We start from the raw sequence: 17,631 nt of genomic DNA, 5'->3' as shown, positions 1-17,631 counted from the left end.
TTCAAAGAGTTTTTAAGAAGAAAAGGCTCTCTAGGGGGTTGTATAATTACATGATTGTACCTTTTATAAGAGGTTATTTACAGCTAAGGAATGTTTCCCTTCCATTCTTCAGAGCAAAATATATAAAATAAAATAGAGGTGGCAGTATCTGTCAGGGTGATTGCACAGGAAGCCTGTGCAGATGCTGTAAGGCTTATTATTCCATTCTTCCCTTATTATTTGCTCTCAAACTCCTGATCTACAGACCTCCCAGAATGTGGAAATATATATATATATATATATATATATATATATATATATATGAATAATAATATAATATATATCACATTGTGCTCTACAAATGTAATACAATCATGATTCATTAATTAAAAATAGTACTTTTTAAAAAGAGTGTAAGCAGACTACCTAGATTCAACTTTCTAATGTTCTACTTACCAGTTGTATGACTCAAGCAAATTAACTTCTCTGGCACCCTATAAAGTAGGAAAAATGAGGAATATCTCCATATCTTATTTAAAGAATTAAATGTTAATGCAGGTAAATTTCCTGTAATCTTGCTTGGATCAACAAATTTTATCTGGTATTATTATCTATGGCCAATTTAGGGTACAACCTGCCCCTTTGCCTTCCTAAACCTCTCTGTAAACAATGCTCATGGCACACTGAATCCTACACTGAAGATGTTCTCCATAAACAAGTGGTTCTCAATGTATGATCACTGGATCAGAAACACCAGTCACACCTGGGAACTGCTCAGAGGTACAAACTTGGGGATCTGGAAACCTTAAGGGTACAGCCCAGAAAGCTTTTATTGAACAAGATTTCCATGTAGATGTGATGCATAATAAAATTTGAGGGCAACTGTGAACTGAGACATCAACATCTGTCTGAGAATCTCCAGAGGATGTTCAACAAAAATACAGTCTCCTAGACCTTGCACCTGTCCAACTGTGGAAGGGTGCTTACCATGTGATTTTTTGGCACATTAACACTTGAATTTCTCTGCTATTTCTAATGTGTGGTTTATTTCTCTGTTTTCTTATTTGACAGGATTTGCAATTCTTATTGGTTATAATGTTATTATTTTATGTCCATCTTTGGAACCCCTAGTACTCTTTGTCCCACACTAATAGTAGTTGCTCATTAAACTGAGTGTCCCAAAAGTCTCGTAGAGCTTTAGGATGAATTCCTCCAGAGGAATAAATACTACTACCACAAGAAAGTGCCCTTTAAAAGTTTAATTACTTAAATGTCTTTGGCATTTATTCAGTTTTGATAATTTTGAATAATACATATTTAATTTTAATTTTTTTCTTTCAATGTTTGCCATCTTCAATCAGAAGGACAGAAACAAGTAAATATGATTAAATATTTACTTTCTAATATTCACAAATGTAAATAAGTATAAGGAAAATTTCAATAATTAAACTTTTGAATGATTTTTGGAGGTATGTTTGTGATCCCATCCTTCTGAAAGCTATTAACAATTAAAACTACACTAAGATATTTGGAACAGGTTTATATTAGTCTTAATGTAATTTTGTGGTGGAAAGTGAAAGAAATATTTTATTCAGATAGAAAACCATAGATACAAATCTACAAAAAAGCAAGTTAATAAATTAAATTGAATCAGCTATTTTCCTGTGTGTATAGATGCTTATGACTTCACTTACTTCTTGCTATCAGAAGACAAACACACACATATATATATATATAAGCTAATTTCAAGTTGTTTATATATATATATATATGTATATATATATACACATATATATATTTATTTACTACAATGCATGACCTTGCACATGTAGGTATACATATATGAAACTTTTAAAATCAGGAAATTATGAAGTAGCTATTTTTTTTCCTCCATGAATTGTAAAGGAATTTCATTTTCTACTCTTAAAAGGTCAGTCTACTTCATACAGGTCACAGATTCATATTTGAAAATCCATCATTTTAGCCATGATGTCTTCACTAGGACGCTGGACCCTGTGCCATTTTCAAGTGCTTTTCCCTTGGAGATATAAGAAAATAACTTGCCCAGGTTGTAGAAAGCAGTCATGGTGGATGGCAGGTAGCTGTCAGCTGATGTCACATGTCCATATGCATGTAGGGCCATCAACCCATAAATACATGCATGTTGCATGTTCAAATTTGAATCTATTTCATCATTAATCCCAGGCAAAAACAGTAAGGTAAGTGTGCTGTTGTACTACAACATCAGAATGTGGTACATTAACAGTTTTGGTTTTGTCAGAATGAGACACCCCCTCCCTAGGCTCCCAGCACCAAACCCTCTGTATATCAGGTGAACCAGTCCAAGACTTTTGTGTCTGCTGAGGAATAATTTAAGGAAAGGGAGCTTACTACTACAATGCATGACCTTGCACATGTAGGTATTCAATACATTATGAATGAATGAATGAATTGGTGTTATAAAATAACCCTCACCTATATCTAAGGAAAATACTATTGAATAGCCTGGAATTCCTCCTATCCCTTATGAACTTACAATCACACTGAGTTAATTACAAAAAGAGTAAGAAAAGTATAGAAATGAATCCACCCTCAGAGAGTCACACACAACTTTATTTCAGTGCTAAAAACCTCTGATTAGTCAGTCATGTAGACCTAGCTCAAGATCCACCTCCACCATTGGTCAACATGAGCATTTAACTGTTTTTGAGGCTCTGTTCTATGTATGCACTGTGGGGATCATTCTATCATGTCTTTTTACAGTATGACTGTAAAAAGACTGTATCTGGGATGAAATGATGCAATCCAGTTATAGAGGTCAGAAATTTTCCTTGCATCCAGAAAGCACTTAAGGCATTATCTGATCTTAATAGGGAGGGAACAAATACACAAGAAAACATACCCAAGGCACTGACTCCTATCCAGTGGTCCCTGATCCATGCCATAGTGACATTCTTCATTCAACCTAGTGTCTTCCCATTAAGATTGGTGAAAGGAAGATGAACATATTATGATAAGCCTTCTTAAGATAGTTTTATATTCCTAAGGGAGCAAAATTATATATGAAAAATTGATGTTCTCCAGAAATATAAAAAGACTCTAGTTCTTCATGTTACTTCTTCAGAAGACCAATTTATGGATTTAAGATGCATCTCCCTACACTATACCAACTCTGCCATGATCAACTGATGGCATTCTCAATGGATAAATCAACAACACAAGCAACAAGCTAACTTAAAATCAGTTGAAAATTCATAAAATTCCTAGAGGAAACTTAGGGTTTATCAGTATATATTAAATAAGGTAGTAGGGATTACAGGTTAAGGATCCCAATCTGAAATACTTGGGTCCAGAACTTGGATTTTAGATTGGTTTTTCAAATTTTAGAATATTTGCATAATGAAAATATCTTTAGTATGGAATCCAAGTCTAAACACAAATTATTTATGCTTTATGTACAGCTATTCACAAGTGTTAAGGTAAATCTATATAACATCATAGTGTGCCTATGTTTTGAAAATGACTCATGAGGCCATTGTGGGATTTTCCACTTGTGGTGCCATATTGATACTTTAAAAATTTCAGACTTTGGAGCATTTTAGATTTCAGGTTTTACACTTAAGGATATTCAACCTATACCCAATGTAAACAGAGAAAAAAGTGTCTGCAGTATCATGAGTTAAAACTCCTATAAAAAGGCTATAAATATATTTTGAATGTCACCTTCTAAGAAAGAATTTTCTATGTAACTTTTAATGTACTATTGGACACAATTCAACAAAACTCAAATAAATATTTGCAGAACCCCTATAAGATAAGAAGCATTGAGTTAGACGCTACAGGAGATAACTGTACTCCAGGATGAGTAAGACCTCACACTTGACCTCAAATAAATTAACTTTAGATAGAGTGAATGAGTCATGTGTAGGATGTGAAAATACTGAAAGGTCAAGGTAAGTCCCTAAATGAACATGTAGGGATTCTTAAGAAGGAAATAAAATGCTAGCTAGCTGTTGGAGGAAAGGCTAAAGGGAGGAAGTTCCCTTTGATTTTTGAAGAGACCCCCTTTTCTCCTCCTGTCAGCTCTGACACTAGGATGGCATAGGAGCTAAAGAGAAAAGGGTATCAAGAACCTTTTCTAACAGGAGTGGCTGAAAGGTGATCTTCTCACAAGGATGTAGGAAAACTTCATTTTTAGGACTACTGAGCTCAGAGAGACAGAGTTTGAATATCCTGACTCCATCTCTTTTACTGTGGGTCATGTATAGCCTTCCAATGCCTTACTGCCTTTACAGGTGAAAAGGACTTCTCCTACCCATGTGAAAACAAAGGGCATAAAGCCTATACAGGTTCAAGCCTCCTACCTGACACAGATTATGTGCTTAGTGTAGTCAGTGTGGTGAAGATGGTGACAAACATGATGTGTTAGTAGCAGTACTGATGTGCCACACCTAGAGCTGACCCTGACCGGGGCACAACTGAAGAACTTCCAGGTTCCTGAGGCATTACTTGTAAGTGAAGCTTAATAAATGTAAAGTTGATTATCCAAGTGATCTTGTGCAATTCAAGAAAAGGAAGGACCTACTGAGCAATGTTAGTCATGGAAAAATGTCATGGCAATCAACATTGATTGAGCACATACTATATGCCAACCCATATACCCAGTGCTTTCAAAGGATTTATTCTTTTATTATTCACAATAGCAGCATGCAGTAGACCCTAATATTACTATTCCTTTCTTTTAGATGTAGACACAGGATTGCAGAGATTATAATAGGCATCTAAGACCCAATGTCAGTACATGATAGGAATGAGTTCAATTTTTGTCTGTCTGACTTTGGCCTCAATTACAGAACTATATAATTAAGCTTTTTTCCCTTTGCTTGATGCTCCTTTCTGCCTGAATATTTTCCTCAGTGGTTCCCTAGGTGATGAGAAGAGAAAAGTCTTTTTCCTTGACTCTAACTTGCCCTAACACCCAATTTTCCTTCTTAAACAAGAGATTGCTTTAATGAGCAGCAACAGATGCTGTGGACCAGTGAAGACTAGGTGTCAGATATTGGGAAGCAAATACTCTCTGACAACCCTGCCCTTGCACAGGGAAAGGACAGGTATGTGGGTTAGGGAGTAATGGAATAAGGCATAAGACTGATCACATATGAAAAAAATAGCAATAACACTACTGATAAATCAACAATCAACTCCCCTGGGCTGTAGGTGTTGTATTAAGCACTTGACATTGATAATCTTGTTTAAGCCTGAAAAAGTCCTAGGAGGATAGAACCATTATTATCATTATTTTTCAGGTAGGAATAGTGAGGCCCATGGAATTTGTTAAGCAGTTAGCAAGTAAAAGCAGGGATTTGAGCCATGTTTAGTACCTAAATGCTTAACCATAGCTATACTGGCTCCCCAAGATTAAAAAGTACAACTTTTTAACTTTTCCCAGAAGTCATTCTTGCTGTCTAAACTTGAATTTCAAGTCCAGGACAAGTATATGGGGGGTGTGGTGATATTGAAAAAGTGGAAGGTGAGGGAAAGCTGCTGCCTATCATTTCATAACAATGTAATCAGCCTTACGTGATGCAGTCTTGTGATAATCTTCTTAATTAATTATCAAAAAGCAAGAAGCAAAGCTTAGAATATAAATATGTCTCTACTAAGGGGGATGGTGAGACGGTATTATTTGACATTGTGCTTAACTATTCCAGAAATGGTGGTCCCAGTAGGCAGAGAAGCTAGTAACTGTGGTCTTTCCAAAATCAAAAGCAGTATTTAATTTTCCTAGTACACTCTTATGCCTGTCATTCATCTACTGGCCTGTTTTATTATTTCTATATAAAAAGATGCTAAGTCGGTGTGATAAGGCATAAAAAGGGTGGCTGAGAGGGAGCCATGGTGCCTCAATGTGTTTTTTTTTTTTAATCTTAATTCTATTATGCCAATTCCACTGAACTTAATTATAGTGAATACAGAATTACACAATTACCCTCTGTTCTGTTCTTCAGATGCTATATTTTCATAAAATTTACTACATGCTGCTCTCCCCCTGAACACTAGAAATGGATGTGTGTTGATATAAAATGTGTTATAATTACAATTAAAATATAGCTTACATAAAGATAGTGGTAAAATAAAATTATAGATGTGTAGAGACAACATGGTCATGAATTCTGAGTATAAGTACATATTTAGACCAATATCTGGTAGCCAAATAAATAAGGAACAGAATTTTGGTGAAACCAAAGAGGCTATTAAGGGTATATAAATATCTAAAGGGAATCTAAACCAGGGAGATAAAATTTCCCTATCCAGTTTTCATTTAAAAGGTGAATGAAGGACTGGAATCATGGTTCAGTAGGAGAGTACAGGTTTAATCAGGCACTATGCCCTGGGTTCAATCCCAAGCACCAAAAAATAAGTGCTTTTTAAAAAATAAGATATTAATAAAATTTATGAGTTTCATGAACTGTTCAAAGTATCCAAAGAGGTATCTTAAGGCAGGCATAGTTTTTCTTCTTGAATACCTGGGTAACTGCCTAAACTTAGCAAATGTATCAGAGATGACTAATTCTCAACCAAGTTTAATGAGGCTAATAATAATAATAATAATAATAATAATAAATAGTAGACTCCCAACTAAAAAGCTCTAAATTGCTTCTCATTAAAGAAGTACCCAATCACAACTAACTTAAGCCTTACAGAAAATGTTTACAATTACAATTTTGTGGGGGGGGGGGGAAGGAAATTTAAATGCTTCTCCTAAGTGTTTGTCCTAATGGCATCTGACTAAAATAATTGTGTATTAAATATTACTAGAATAATGAGAAACCATTGTGCTCAGTTGTACCAAGAAAACAAACTACATAATTTCTTTTTCATTTGTGATAATTATTTTTAGCTAATATGGATTTTTCAGAACCCACAGTGCTAACTGTGTTCAATGCTGGAAGTAACCTTTTCATGTGATTATTATTTTTGTGTGTGGAGGTGGTGCTGGGGATCAAACCCAGGACCCCTCACATGCTAGGCAAGGGCTCTACCACTGAGCTACATCCCAACCCTGTAATCATCCTTAAAATCTCCATTTTATACAAATTTATCTCTTGTTCAGACCTTCCTTCCAAAGTTGCATACCTGTCTAGCTGACATCTCTACCTGAATGTGAGGAAACTATCTTGAACCTTCTATCTTCAAAATTGATCTTTAAACTCCTAAACTTGCCCCACCTAGAGTCTTTTGCATTTCAAATGATAGTATTGACACTGCTCCAGATAATCAAATTATAAATCTTGGATTTGCATTTACCCTTGTTGGCTTTCTTGGTTTCATATCCCACATTCCATCTACTAGGGGATACTACTTCAAATAAGCCACTTCTTGGAATGTCTGCTGCCAACATCCCAGCTGAAGCCACCAAACTACCATCTATCTCAGGAACACTTAGAAGTAGCTGCTATCTGTTCTCCCTGATTCCATTCCTCCTTCCTTATCCTCAATACTGACTATAGTGCCTTTTAAAACAAGAGAGATCATGTCAAACCTCTGGATCCTACCTGTGGTTGTCTACATATAGTAAAAAGAAAGTGCTTGTGATGACCTCCAAGGCCTAACACTCTGTCTCCATCACACCTGAGACCTCAATCCTCCTTTTGCCTCTTCTTCTCCATTGACTCTGCATAACTACAGTGGCTTCCTGGATATCTCTCCAAATGCCAGGCCCACTTTTGCCTAAGAGTTTCAACATTGGTTGTTCCTGTTCCCAGGCACCAATGTTCTCCTAAATCTACTCCACCAACTCTGACCTCAAGTCATTGCTTATGTCCCCCTATCAAGGCCACCCTGACCACACTATTTAAAACTGGAGCTACATGTAAACCCTTGCAGCAGGGCTGACCCAGCAGTCTTCAGCACATACCAGGTTCTCTTCCTTCCCTTATCCCACAACTTCCAATATAACATAGGATTTATTTATAACACCCATATGTTTTCACACATGCCAGTGTAAGCTGAAAGAGAGGAAAGAAGAGAGAGACAGAGAAAGAAAGTGTGTGCTTTTTATTGATGTGTCCGTGGAAGTACACATGGAAGGGGTTTAATTAATATTTCTAGGTTGTAGATGAACAAAATAGGAGTTAAGAGAGAAAAAGTGTTTAAGAAATTTTCCAGAAATTCTGCGGCTATAAAAGTGTTGCATAGAAATCCAAACTTGGGTCTGGCTGACTTCTACTGCTCTTAGCTTCTCTGCTACCTTAAATTCACAGAATTTGTGATCTGTTTTAATCAGGGCATGAAAATTCTCATTCCACTGAACAGTATCAGTAAAGTATTTCTCTTACCCCAGCCCCCCAGACATTCCATTCAAAGAAAAAAGAAAACAGAAAAGAGTGAAATGCAGTATAGGTAATAGGGTCATTTTACAGCAAATTTAGCAATAGTGATTATTTAAGCAGTAGTGACATTTAATGATAGTACCATAATAATAAAAGAATAGCTTTTAGATTTATAGAACACTTATGCCAACTTTAGTGCTAAAATATTTCCATGCATATTTCATGCAATTCTTACAATTACTCTGTCAGACAGGCAAATTTTTATTGTCCCCATTTCAAAAATGAAGGAATTGGTGAAAAGTGTGATACCAGTTTTATCAAGGTCAGACATGTATTAAGTGGAGAGTAATGATTTCAGTCAAAGTCTAATTCCAGGATTTGACTGTTAATCCTTATAGGGAAATTCTGATAATTCTCTTGATACTATGTTTTCTCATGAGCAATGGCCTCAATGATGTTTGCCTGACCAGATACCTTCATAACATACTCAAGTTTCAAACATGATAAAAATGTTTAAATACTACTTTAACAGAAATATTTCCATCTAAACAATGATGCAGAAGGACTGAGCCCTTATAAGTGGCTGAGTTGCTACCTTCCACCAAGACACAGAGGAAAAGTCAGCAGCTCTGAATGGAGAACACACAACACCCAGAGATGGAGACTTTTGTAAATGGCCAATTATAAAACTATTAAGCTGCAGCACTTTTATAGCAAGAGGCAAAATAATCCATTAAAATGAAAATTCTCCTATCCTTTCCTCCACAGCCCACACAAACATTAGTGCTGCATTTATTAGAAGGTACTTCCTGTGCTCTGTCAACTTCACTTTGAGCAATTGTATTAATCCGTTCCTCTCACTTTTGCATATGTATCTGCATGATGGATTTCTACACTGAGGTTTGTAGAAAGGGTGGAGTGAATGAAATAAAGTTTAGGAAGAGCCATCAACAATCATGATGATGAGCACTGAATCAGGACAATAAGGAAGATTTTCTTCTCATTTATTTGAATGAAAATTCTGTAGATTTGAGCCTGCATAATGGGCTACCTGGTGACTAACAGAGAAGAAGAACCTTATATTTGGAGATATGAGATTGTGTGTTTCAGTTTCTATGGGCCTACAGAATTCATTTTGTCTTAGAAGTGAAATACAGTATTTCTGTAAATAGATATAGAAGTAACTGGCAACTTTGATGTCTTCTAACCACTATGTTTTCAGGGCAGGCAAATCTATAATTATGCTAATCATTTCTGCATTTGTGCAATGACTGAGCAGTATGCATAGTCATTAACTGTCTGAGTGTTATCAGAAAACACGAAGTTGGAACCCAGACTTTGCTCCTCACCAGCTAGGTGACTTTGGGTTATAAAAATTACTTTCCTTTTCCCCCGAGCTGGACAATGAAGATGACAATATGTACATTTCTAAGACTATTGTGAGAATTAAACGGGAAGAAGTTATTTTTAGTACATGGCACAGTGGCTCAGTTTGTACTGAGGACTCAGATTGTCATTGTGGTCACTACTACTATTATTGAAAAGAAATTAGAACTTCTATTTGCATAAAATGTGATATGTAGCCTATACTGTTGTAATTTTATATATTTCACTTTTGATCTTATAATCTAAGAACTTGATTCAAGAAACATTTAGTAGTAAACATAATTGAAGGTTAGTTGTCAAACATGAACATGTCATACATTAAGAATTATGATACTCTTTTCAGATACATATTTCCTACAAAAGGGTTTTCTTTTTATGCATATAACATTTATATTTACTGTATCAATTTTTAAGGTCCATTAGTTAATTACTCTGGCAATATATATGTGTATATATATATATATTGCATAAATATCCTCTTAAATATTAACCATATATGCAATTTAGTTGTTGGGAAAATGTGTTTGCAACTGATTTTAGTTGCCTATTTAAAGAAAAGGGGACCAAAGTAGAGTCAGGCTTGTTGCTTACTGTATAGGGACCCAGAAGTTTAATATACTTTGTATTCCATTATGCCATGAAAATGTTTCTGTGCCCTAGGGATATCAACAGAAGATTTGCTTTAATGAAGGGAACTGAGTACAGTTCCAAAGCTTCTAGACAAGAGGCCCATAGGCTACAGTTTACATCAAAAGTTTCTGTCCTCTCTCTGAACTGCATCAAGATAGGAAAAATGTACTAATGAATGCTTTAAAGCAATTATAATATATGTTAGGAAGAGTAAGAAAGGATGTAGACTCCTGAAGATCCCAAACCAGGGCTAGAAGGATTATGATTAAAGCACAAAAAATGTATGTTATTCTTCACTTAATGTATGCCTGTCAGTGAAAGTTACATTAATGTAGAAAATCAATTGTTTTCAATTGCATGTGGCAAAAATCAAGCTCAAATAGTGAGGAGAATTTTTTTTTAATTTAAAGACATGTACTAAAAATTTAGAGGTGAATCTAGATTCAGTGCTAATTGGACTTATAGGTTCCAGGTCAGCCGGGCTCCAGCTTTCTCTCTACTATTAAGCCCCATTTACTTCAGTGTGAGTCTATGCTACAGAAAGTGTTTTCCTAAGTTGGATGGTCACTGGCTGCCCCAGCATCCCATCAACTCCATTTTGGAAATTCCAGAGAGAAGAAATAATTTTCCCACTTTTCTTTGACAGATATGTCTTGGGGAGGATTCTGATTGGTCTAGATAGTCAGATACCTACAACTGAATTAATCAACATATTTATTCAGCCTGGGACAAGTGACTCATCTCTGGGGCCAAGAACACAGGCAGACTGTCACTATTTAGCAGTTTCCCCAAAGAGAAACCTAGTACTGTTGTAAGATGAGATGGGATGGAACACTGGATAGATGAAACTGTAAACTCCAGAGTTCTCCTACCCTGTCTTGACCACATAGTTAGCTCCTACAAGGTCACTTTCTCTACCACCATCCTTGATCTATATGATGGAGGAGCAGACTGATAAAAGAATTCCCAAAAAGTCTCAATATGGGAAATTAGTGAATAACGACCAAGTCAGCTATGTGAAAATACCCTTTTAAACTCACTGAAACTCACTGAAAGTTCTAACAGGGAACTGGAAAGATGAGTCTGAAGGTTTTGATAAGAGCAGATTTTCTCCAATCTAAAGAAAAAGAGGAGACACTCCTAGAAACTACATTTTTAATTAATTTTTAAAATTTACATATGACAGTGATATAAGGAGGCTGATTCATAGTGGGGTAGGGAGGGGGAGCATGGGAGGAATAGACAAACTCTAGATAGGGCAGAGGGGTGGGAGGGAAAGGGAGGGGGCATAGGGGTTAGAAATGATGGTGGAATGTGATGGGCAATATTATCCAAAGTACATGTATGAAGACATTAATTGGTGTGAATATACTCTGTATACAACCAGAGATATGAAAAATTATGCTCTATATATGTAATTAGAAACTACAATTTTTAAAGAGAAAAGTCAAATGAAGTAGATGAGTGAAGAATAATGAGTGAAGAATAATTAAGTGACTTATTGAGGGTAACTTAACCAGTTGATGGCAGGATTAAGAAAGACTACAGAATACTCTGTAACCTACCTATGGTGTTTTAGATCTAATAAGACATAATCTGCAGGTAGGTACAAAAAATAGAGCAGTTGTCGTTTGTCAAAACTCCAAACATTTGTGAAACTGAAGTAAACTTGCTCATTGCTTCAATTATTCCCCAGGGGAAAAATGCCCAAAGACATCCTAATTATATGGGTTGCATATACATAAAATACACAAGGAAGTCTCTTCAAATATAGCAGGTGCATGTCTTCATTCCTTCCCTCTCTGCTCTTTTAAAAAATGCCCCTTTAAAAAGTTCCCACTCACCATCTGTTAGGTAAATTTCCTAAAACCCAGTAAATGTAGAGTCAGAGATTATTATACAGATTATTCCAAATGGCAGTGACACCTATATTTATGCAATTTAAAAAATATGTAGGATAGAGTTGCCTTTAAAAAAAATTCCCCACTATAGTAATACCACATTACCCTAGGAGCTGAGTTCTGTTCTATTACATAAGAGAGAGAACAGGGGGAGAGAGAGAAGAGTGGGAGCTGGGTAGAAAGGAAGGGAAAGTGTAAGCACTTATGTATAAAATACTATCCTAGAAGTTTGACACTGTATTTTTTTAATGAGCAGGTGAAAAAATATTAACACATTTACAAATGTATGTCAATTTTGGTACAGTCTTACATTTGCATATGCTCCCATAAGGATACAGTTGACCATTATTTCCATCTAGTTAGTTTTGGGGAGAGGACAAGTGGAAGAGATGCTATTCAATTCCAAGTCTATATTCTGATCCATGTCACTACATGTAAAATACTGTTCATTCAAAATCGGATGTAGCAAAAGTTATTTATACTGCCATAGTGTTTGCTCTCAAGTCAATAACAGAGGAGCCTTGAATAAAAATGTTCCCATTACTTCCCAGTAATATATCTTATTTACAACCCATAAAACAGTGGTCAGAGGAGATTTATTCTTTGGTCACCAAATTATATAACCTCTCAACTTTAAGCCATCCCCACTATGTGATTATTTTCTCAAAATATGTTACTCATAGTCAATATTAATTTATGTTTAATCTTTCTTAGCATTAAGAGAGTATTATTTTGCACAGGCTCAAATACAAATTTCCAGAAATTCCTCCCTGATGCTTCCAGGCTGAAAATGCATTGCAAGGCAGCGGTACTGATTTAATTCTACTTGGCAGAGCCCTGGCCACACACTAATTTCATTAGCCTCAAATTCCTGGATTTGGAAGACCCACTGGATATGATTCCTGTTCTCAGCCATGTCATTTACTAACCTATTCAGTGTGGTTGTAGATCAGAGAGAGAGAGGGGGCAGTTGCTCAGCTCCTATCTTTGGGTTATCTTTGGACCAGAACAGGAAGAATTACAAGTCAAAGACACTATTTACATCTGAGTAGTCATTCAAACCCAGGTCCTCACTTTCAGCAAAGAACTTCATCCCAAGGCTTTGCCGGTGGCAGCAGCAGCAGCAGCAGCAGTTACATCTATTGCTATCTCATTACTCTCTCCTGCCCCCCAACACCCCCATACTTTAGTCCCAGAGAATTTCCTCTCCCAAGCTAGAGACTTAGCTCAACATAAATTTATACCTCAATTGATTAGTTTGGCTTCACCTCACACCCTAGCAACCCAGAGGGATCAGAGGGAAAAAGAATACTCAAATCATTGTAAAGAATTCAATCATTTGGAGGAATTTATTTTCTATAGGACAATTTTAATTGAGCTGAACCCTAGAATCCCAGAGAAGATTCACTTGTTCTCTTTTTCTTCGTTCTCTGATTGTGTTTATGAACAATGGGGTCTGTGCACCATTATTCTCCTTACTCATTTTGCAGGCTGTCAGAAGCTGGAAAGCTGGGGGCTGGACTTGTATGCTAGGAGCTTCTGAAATCACATGCAAAAAAAAAAAAAAACACTGGGAAAGAAATACACGCGCACACACACACACACATACTCACATACACTCACACGTCAACTTGGGCAATGGCTAACCAATGGCTATCTAGCTTGCAACACAAGCTACAAGTTAGTGCAACCTCTTCTCAATAAAATGCAGGTGAAAATGGGGGGCTCTTTTCCCCTCAGCTGTTCAATCCAACATGAATAGCTGCAATTTGCCAATTAGAGGAATGACAGTGTTTTCTTTGAATGTTTTAGTCCCAACCCACACTGCACACACTGGCATTCAGTTCCTCTCCTCTCTGGCTCAGGGAATGGGGAAACTGATTGTAAGATCAGCTGTTTGTTTCCCCATAAGTTGCCTCAGGTTCTAACACTAAGTTGAGGAATTGGTTCCTGCTGTAATCTTTTCCAGCAAACAGTTCTGAGCTTAACCTGCAAAGGCTTTCTTGACTTCAACGTGTCTTGTCTCCCTTTTTTCAGACCCACAGGTCCATCTGCAGTGGGCCCAATGCTCTGAGTGAAGAGAGAAACAGGCAGCAAAATGATTTGAAAATGCTAAACACAAAATGTGCCTTCAAGCCCCAGGAATGAGAGGAAAATGCTATTATCACCCCAAACACTGCCCTCTCAAGTTGTCCAGCACTGAGCTCAGAGATAAGGGAAGTACTTCTGGGTTTTGATTATAAAACCTCAGGTTCTTCACCCAAAGCAAGCAACCCAGAGTTAATCTACCCCCAAAGCACTTAAGGTTTACAAACATCTAGAGACTGTCTACACTGGTACACTCAGGAGGCATCAGGGTTGTTCTAAGGACCAGAGGGGCCATGCCAGGCTGCCCCCGTGGATGAATGCCCCCCCTTCTTGAAAACAAACTTTGCACCCAAGGAGGTGAGCAGTGACATCCTGAGTTTGACAAGGAGTCCCCTCCTGAAACCCACACCCTTAGAGAAAACTCTTGAGAAAGAGACAATTTCTCAGATTTGGACAGCATAATGGTGCCAGGAACATCAAGCACATCTGGGGATGGGATTAACCAGGCTTGGGTACCATTAAGCACAGAGAACCTTCCATTAAGAAAGGGCCATATCAAGACAGAGATGAATGGAGAACTTACAACTGAGAAAGAATTCTTGAGAAAAACAGAGGTTGAGGGGGAGAATAAATAATAAAGGGAGGGAAAACAGAGCAAGGAGACAGAGATAGATGCACATACAGGAAGAAACACGGAGAAGAGAACCCTCTGTCGCCGAGACTCTGAAACTCATTTTCTGAAGCTCAAAGCTATCCATTTTTACCCAATGCAGCACTGGAGCCCCGGGGCAGAGGCTGCAGGAACAGGAGGCGAGAGAGCACTGCGGTAGAACCCACCGCTCAGCAGTCCCGGATCCGCCTTCCTCCAATTTTTGCCAGGGCTCTCCGGAACCCGGAGTAGAACCTCGGGTCCCTGCTAAGCGCACCCCACCGCCCCAGGCGCATTCTTGCCTAGCTCTGAGAATCTTCCTTTGAGATCAGAGTCCAGGATTGGGGTTGGGGGCTGAATTAGGGAGGTAGAAGGCGAGGGGGCGGAGGGAGCAGGCAGTGAAAGCTATTTTGTTTCGCAGTTAGCATGAGCTCATCTCTGGGCTGAGGTCTTAAGTGGCAAGAGTAGAAAGCTGATCGTCCAGCTCCTGCCAGTGGCGGAACTGCAAATGCAATTTAGATGGTGCAAAAAAAAAAAAAAAAAAAAAAAAAAAAAAAAAAAAAAAAAAAATTGCCCGGAGGAAATCAATTGGGGGGTCACGTCTGCAGGCGGCATCTCCACGATTGGGGAGGTTCCCCCACGTATCCTGCCCCTGGCTCTGTTGAAGACTGGCTACAGGTCGGAAATCCAACCCGAGAAAGAAAAGCTATTAACATCCACAACTAGCTGACCCCTCAGTTTAAGAAATGCCTCCTTAAGGTCATCTCAAAATTTTCCAAAGAACTTGAGGTTTCCTAGGTGGCTCCAGGTGGGACGCTAGGGAGTTAGGAAATGCCCAGTTTCTAGGCATCTTCTCATCTTTCATATCCATGCGCCTAACCTGCTTTTCTAGGAGCCCAGCACTTTTACCAGCCTGTTTTCGGACCATATTTCACTCTAATGCAAACCCATTTAAATCATCGCCTTGTTTTTCGCAGATTGCTTCTTGTAAATGGGGCCATAAATCCAGAATGTCAAGTCGGATGGAGTGGAGCGTGGACAGGGGAGAGATGGAAGGGAAATAAAGCAAGCAGAGAAGGTACCTCCTAGGATGGAGAGGGAGGGATTCGGCGGGATTTCCAGAGTGGAAATGCGGGAAGGCCGACCTGACCCGCAACCCTGGAGTCCAAACCAGCTATTAAAGCTAAAAGCGCCTAGAACCAAAGCATGTTCCAACCCGAGGGAGCGCCCCCCCCCCTACCTGGAAAAGCCTCAGAATGTTGGCTACCATGATGGAGACCGAACTCCCCGAAGCCCCAATCACTCCAACTACTTTCTCTGGCTTGACGAAAACGGGGGGTTCGCCATTGGTGCAGCGCACGTCGGAGGTGTCCTTCTGGATGAGCGCCTGGACGAAAGTGAGCGACTGTTCGAGCGCATAAGTGTCCCTGGAACAAGTGTCCAGGATCCGCGCGCCCAGCGTCACGTTGGGCAGCAGGTTGGGATCGCTGTTGATCTGGTCCAGGGCATAAAGCATAGCTTCCAGCCTGTGGATCCCATTCTCCCTCTTGATGTCGCCGCAGGGCACTCCGCTGGGACCCTTGGCATGCACCGGGAACAGCCCCCCAAGGGTGACGTCCCCCTCAATCCGGATCGAGTGCGGGGCGTACATCTCCTGGCCGCGCGCCGCCGCCGCCAGCGCGCACAGGAGCACCTCCAGCACGCAGCAGGGGAACTTCATCAAAGTCAGGACGTGGAGCAGCTTCCCCAGCTGGACCATGCTGCTCGGACTGCTGCGGTGGCGGCGGCGGCACTGGAGGGGATGGTGGTGGGCTCCCGGAGGTCCGGGCCCCTAGAGGTGAGCTCCTTTGGGGAAGCCCAGGGACTTCTGCAGGCACGGAAGGTGGGGGCGCCCGAGGATGGGCAGCCAGACAGGGTGAGGGGTCCCAGGGCGCCCGCCAGCCTGGGGCGCCTAGCGCTCTTGGGTTCGCCAGCCAGTGCGCCGCGCTCGCGCCCGGGCTTGCAGCTTGTGCTCTCGAACAGCCCAGCACTGGGGAGAGGGCAGGGACTGCTATCGCTTTAAATGGTCGTTCGGCTCCCTCTCCTCCTCCCACTCTCTCCCTCCCTTCCTCGCCTGCTCTCCTTTTCTCCCCACCCTTCCCAGCGCCCGCCCTCCCCACTGGTTTGCATCATCACGCAGGGAGGGGCTGCGTGCTGAGGTAAGGGGGGAGTGGGTGGGCGCCTGGGGAAGGGGGGAGGTTGCCTCGCAATGGGAGTTTCATGGTCCCCAAGGAATCTAGGGATTTCGGGTAGCAGGCGAAGGCTGAGCTCTTGCCCCCAACTCACTGTGGAAGCCTCTTGTCCTCCTACACCCACACCAACATTATGGGTATAGGTGGCAGCAGTCTTGGGATGAGCCTGGGATGACTGGTGCTGACTGCTCCCAGTCCCTAGGTTCGGAGACTTGGCTCTTCCCTCTGGGAGAACGCCAGGGAACCAGGAAGAGGAGGAGAAGCCAGTGAAGGAGTGGCACTGGGATACCCTAGTCTTTACTCCTGATTCATCCTTGTGCTAGTTTTTACTAAGAAAAACCTATAACACACCGGAGTCTGATTCATGATTTAAAAAACATTTACCTAGACATTTACCCTATCCATAGGGCTAGACACTTGACTAGCCTGTAGGG

At 39.7% G+C, this 17,631-nt stretch overlaps 1 protein-coding gene across 1 annotated transcript in view; it reads right to left on the bottom strand.

The window, feature by feature from the left end:
- Grm7 (glutamate metabotropic receptor 7) overlaps positions 1-16,725 on the bottom strand; it is a 777,046-nt gene extending 760,321 nt beyond the window's left edge. The window contains exon 1 of the mRNA XM_026383020.2: positions 16,207-16,725. Within this exon, the coding sequence (XP_026238805.1) occupies positions 16,207-16,725 (519 nt within the window). The remainder of the gene's footprint in view (positions 1-16,206) is intronic.
- Positions 16,726-17,631: the final 906 nt, after the last annotated feature.

This window comes from Urocitellus parryii, chromosome 16 (genome assembly GCF_045843805.1).
Source record: "Urocitellus parryii isolate mUroPar1 chromosome 16, mUroPar1.hap1, whole genome shotgun sequence".
Taxonomy (NCBI): domain Eukaryota; kingdom Metazoa; phylum Chordata; class Mammalia; order Rodentia; family Sciuridae; genus Urocitellus; species Urocitellus parryii.
The sequence above is the reverse complement of the archived record's forward strand: the minus strand, read 5'-3'. Positions and strand labels throughout refer to the sequence as shown.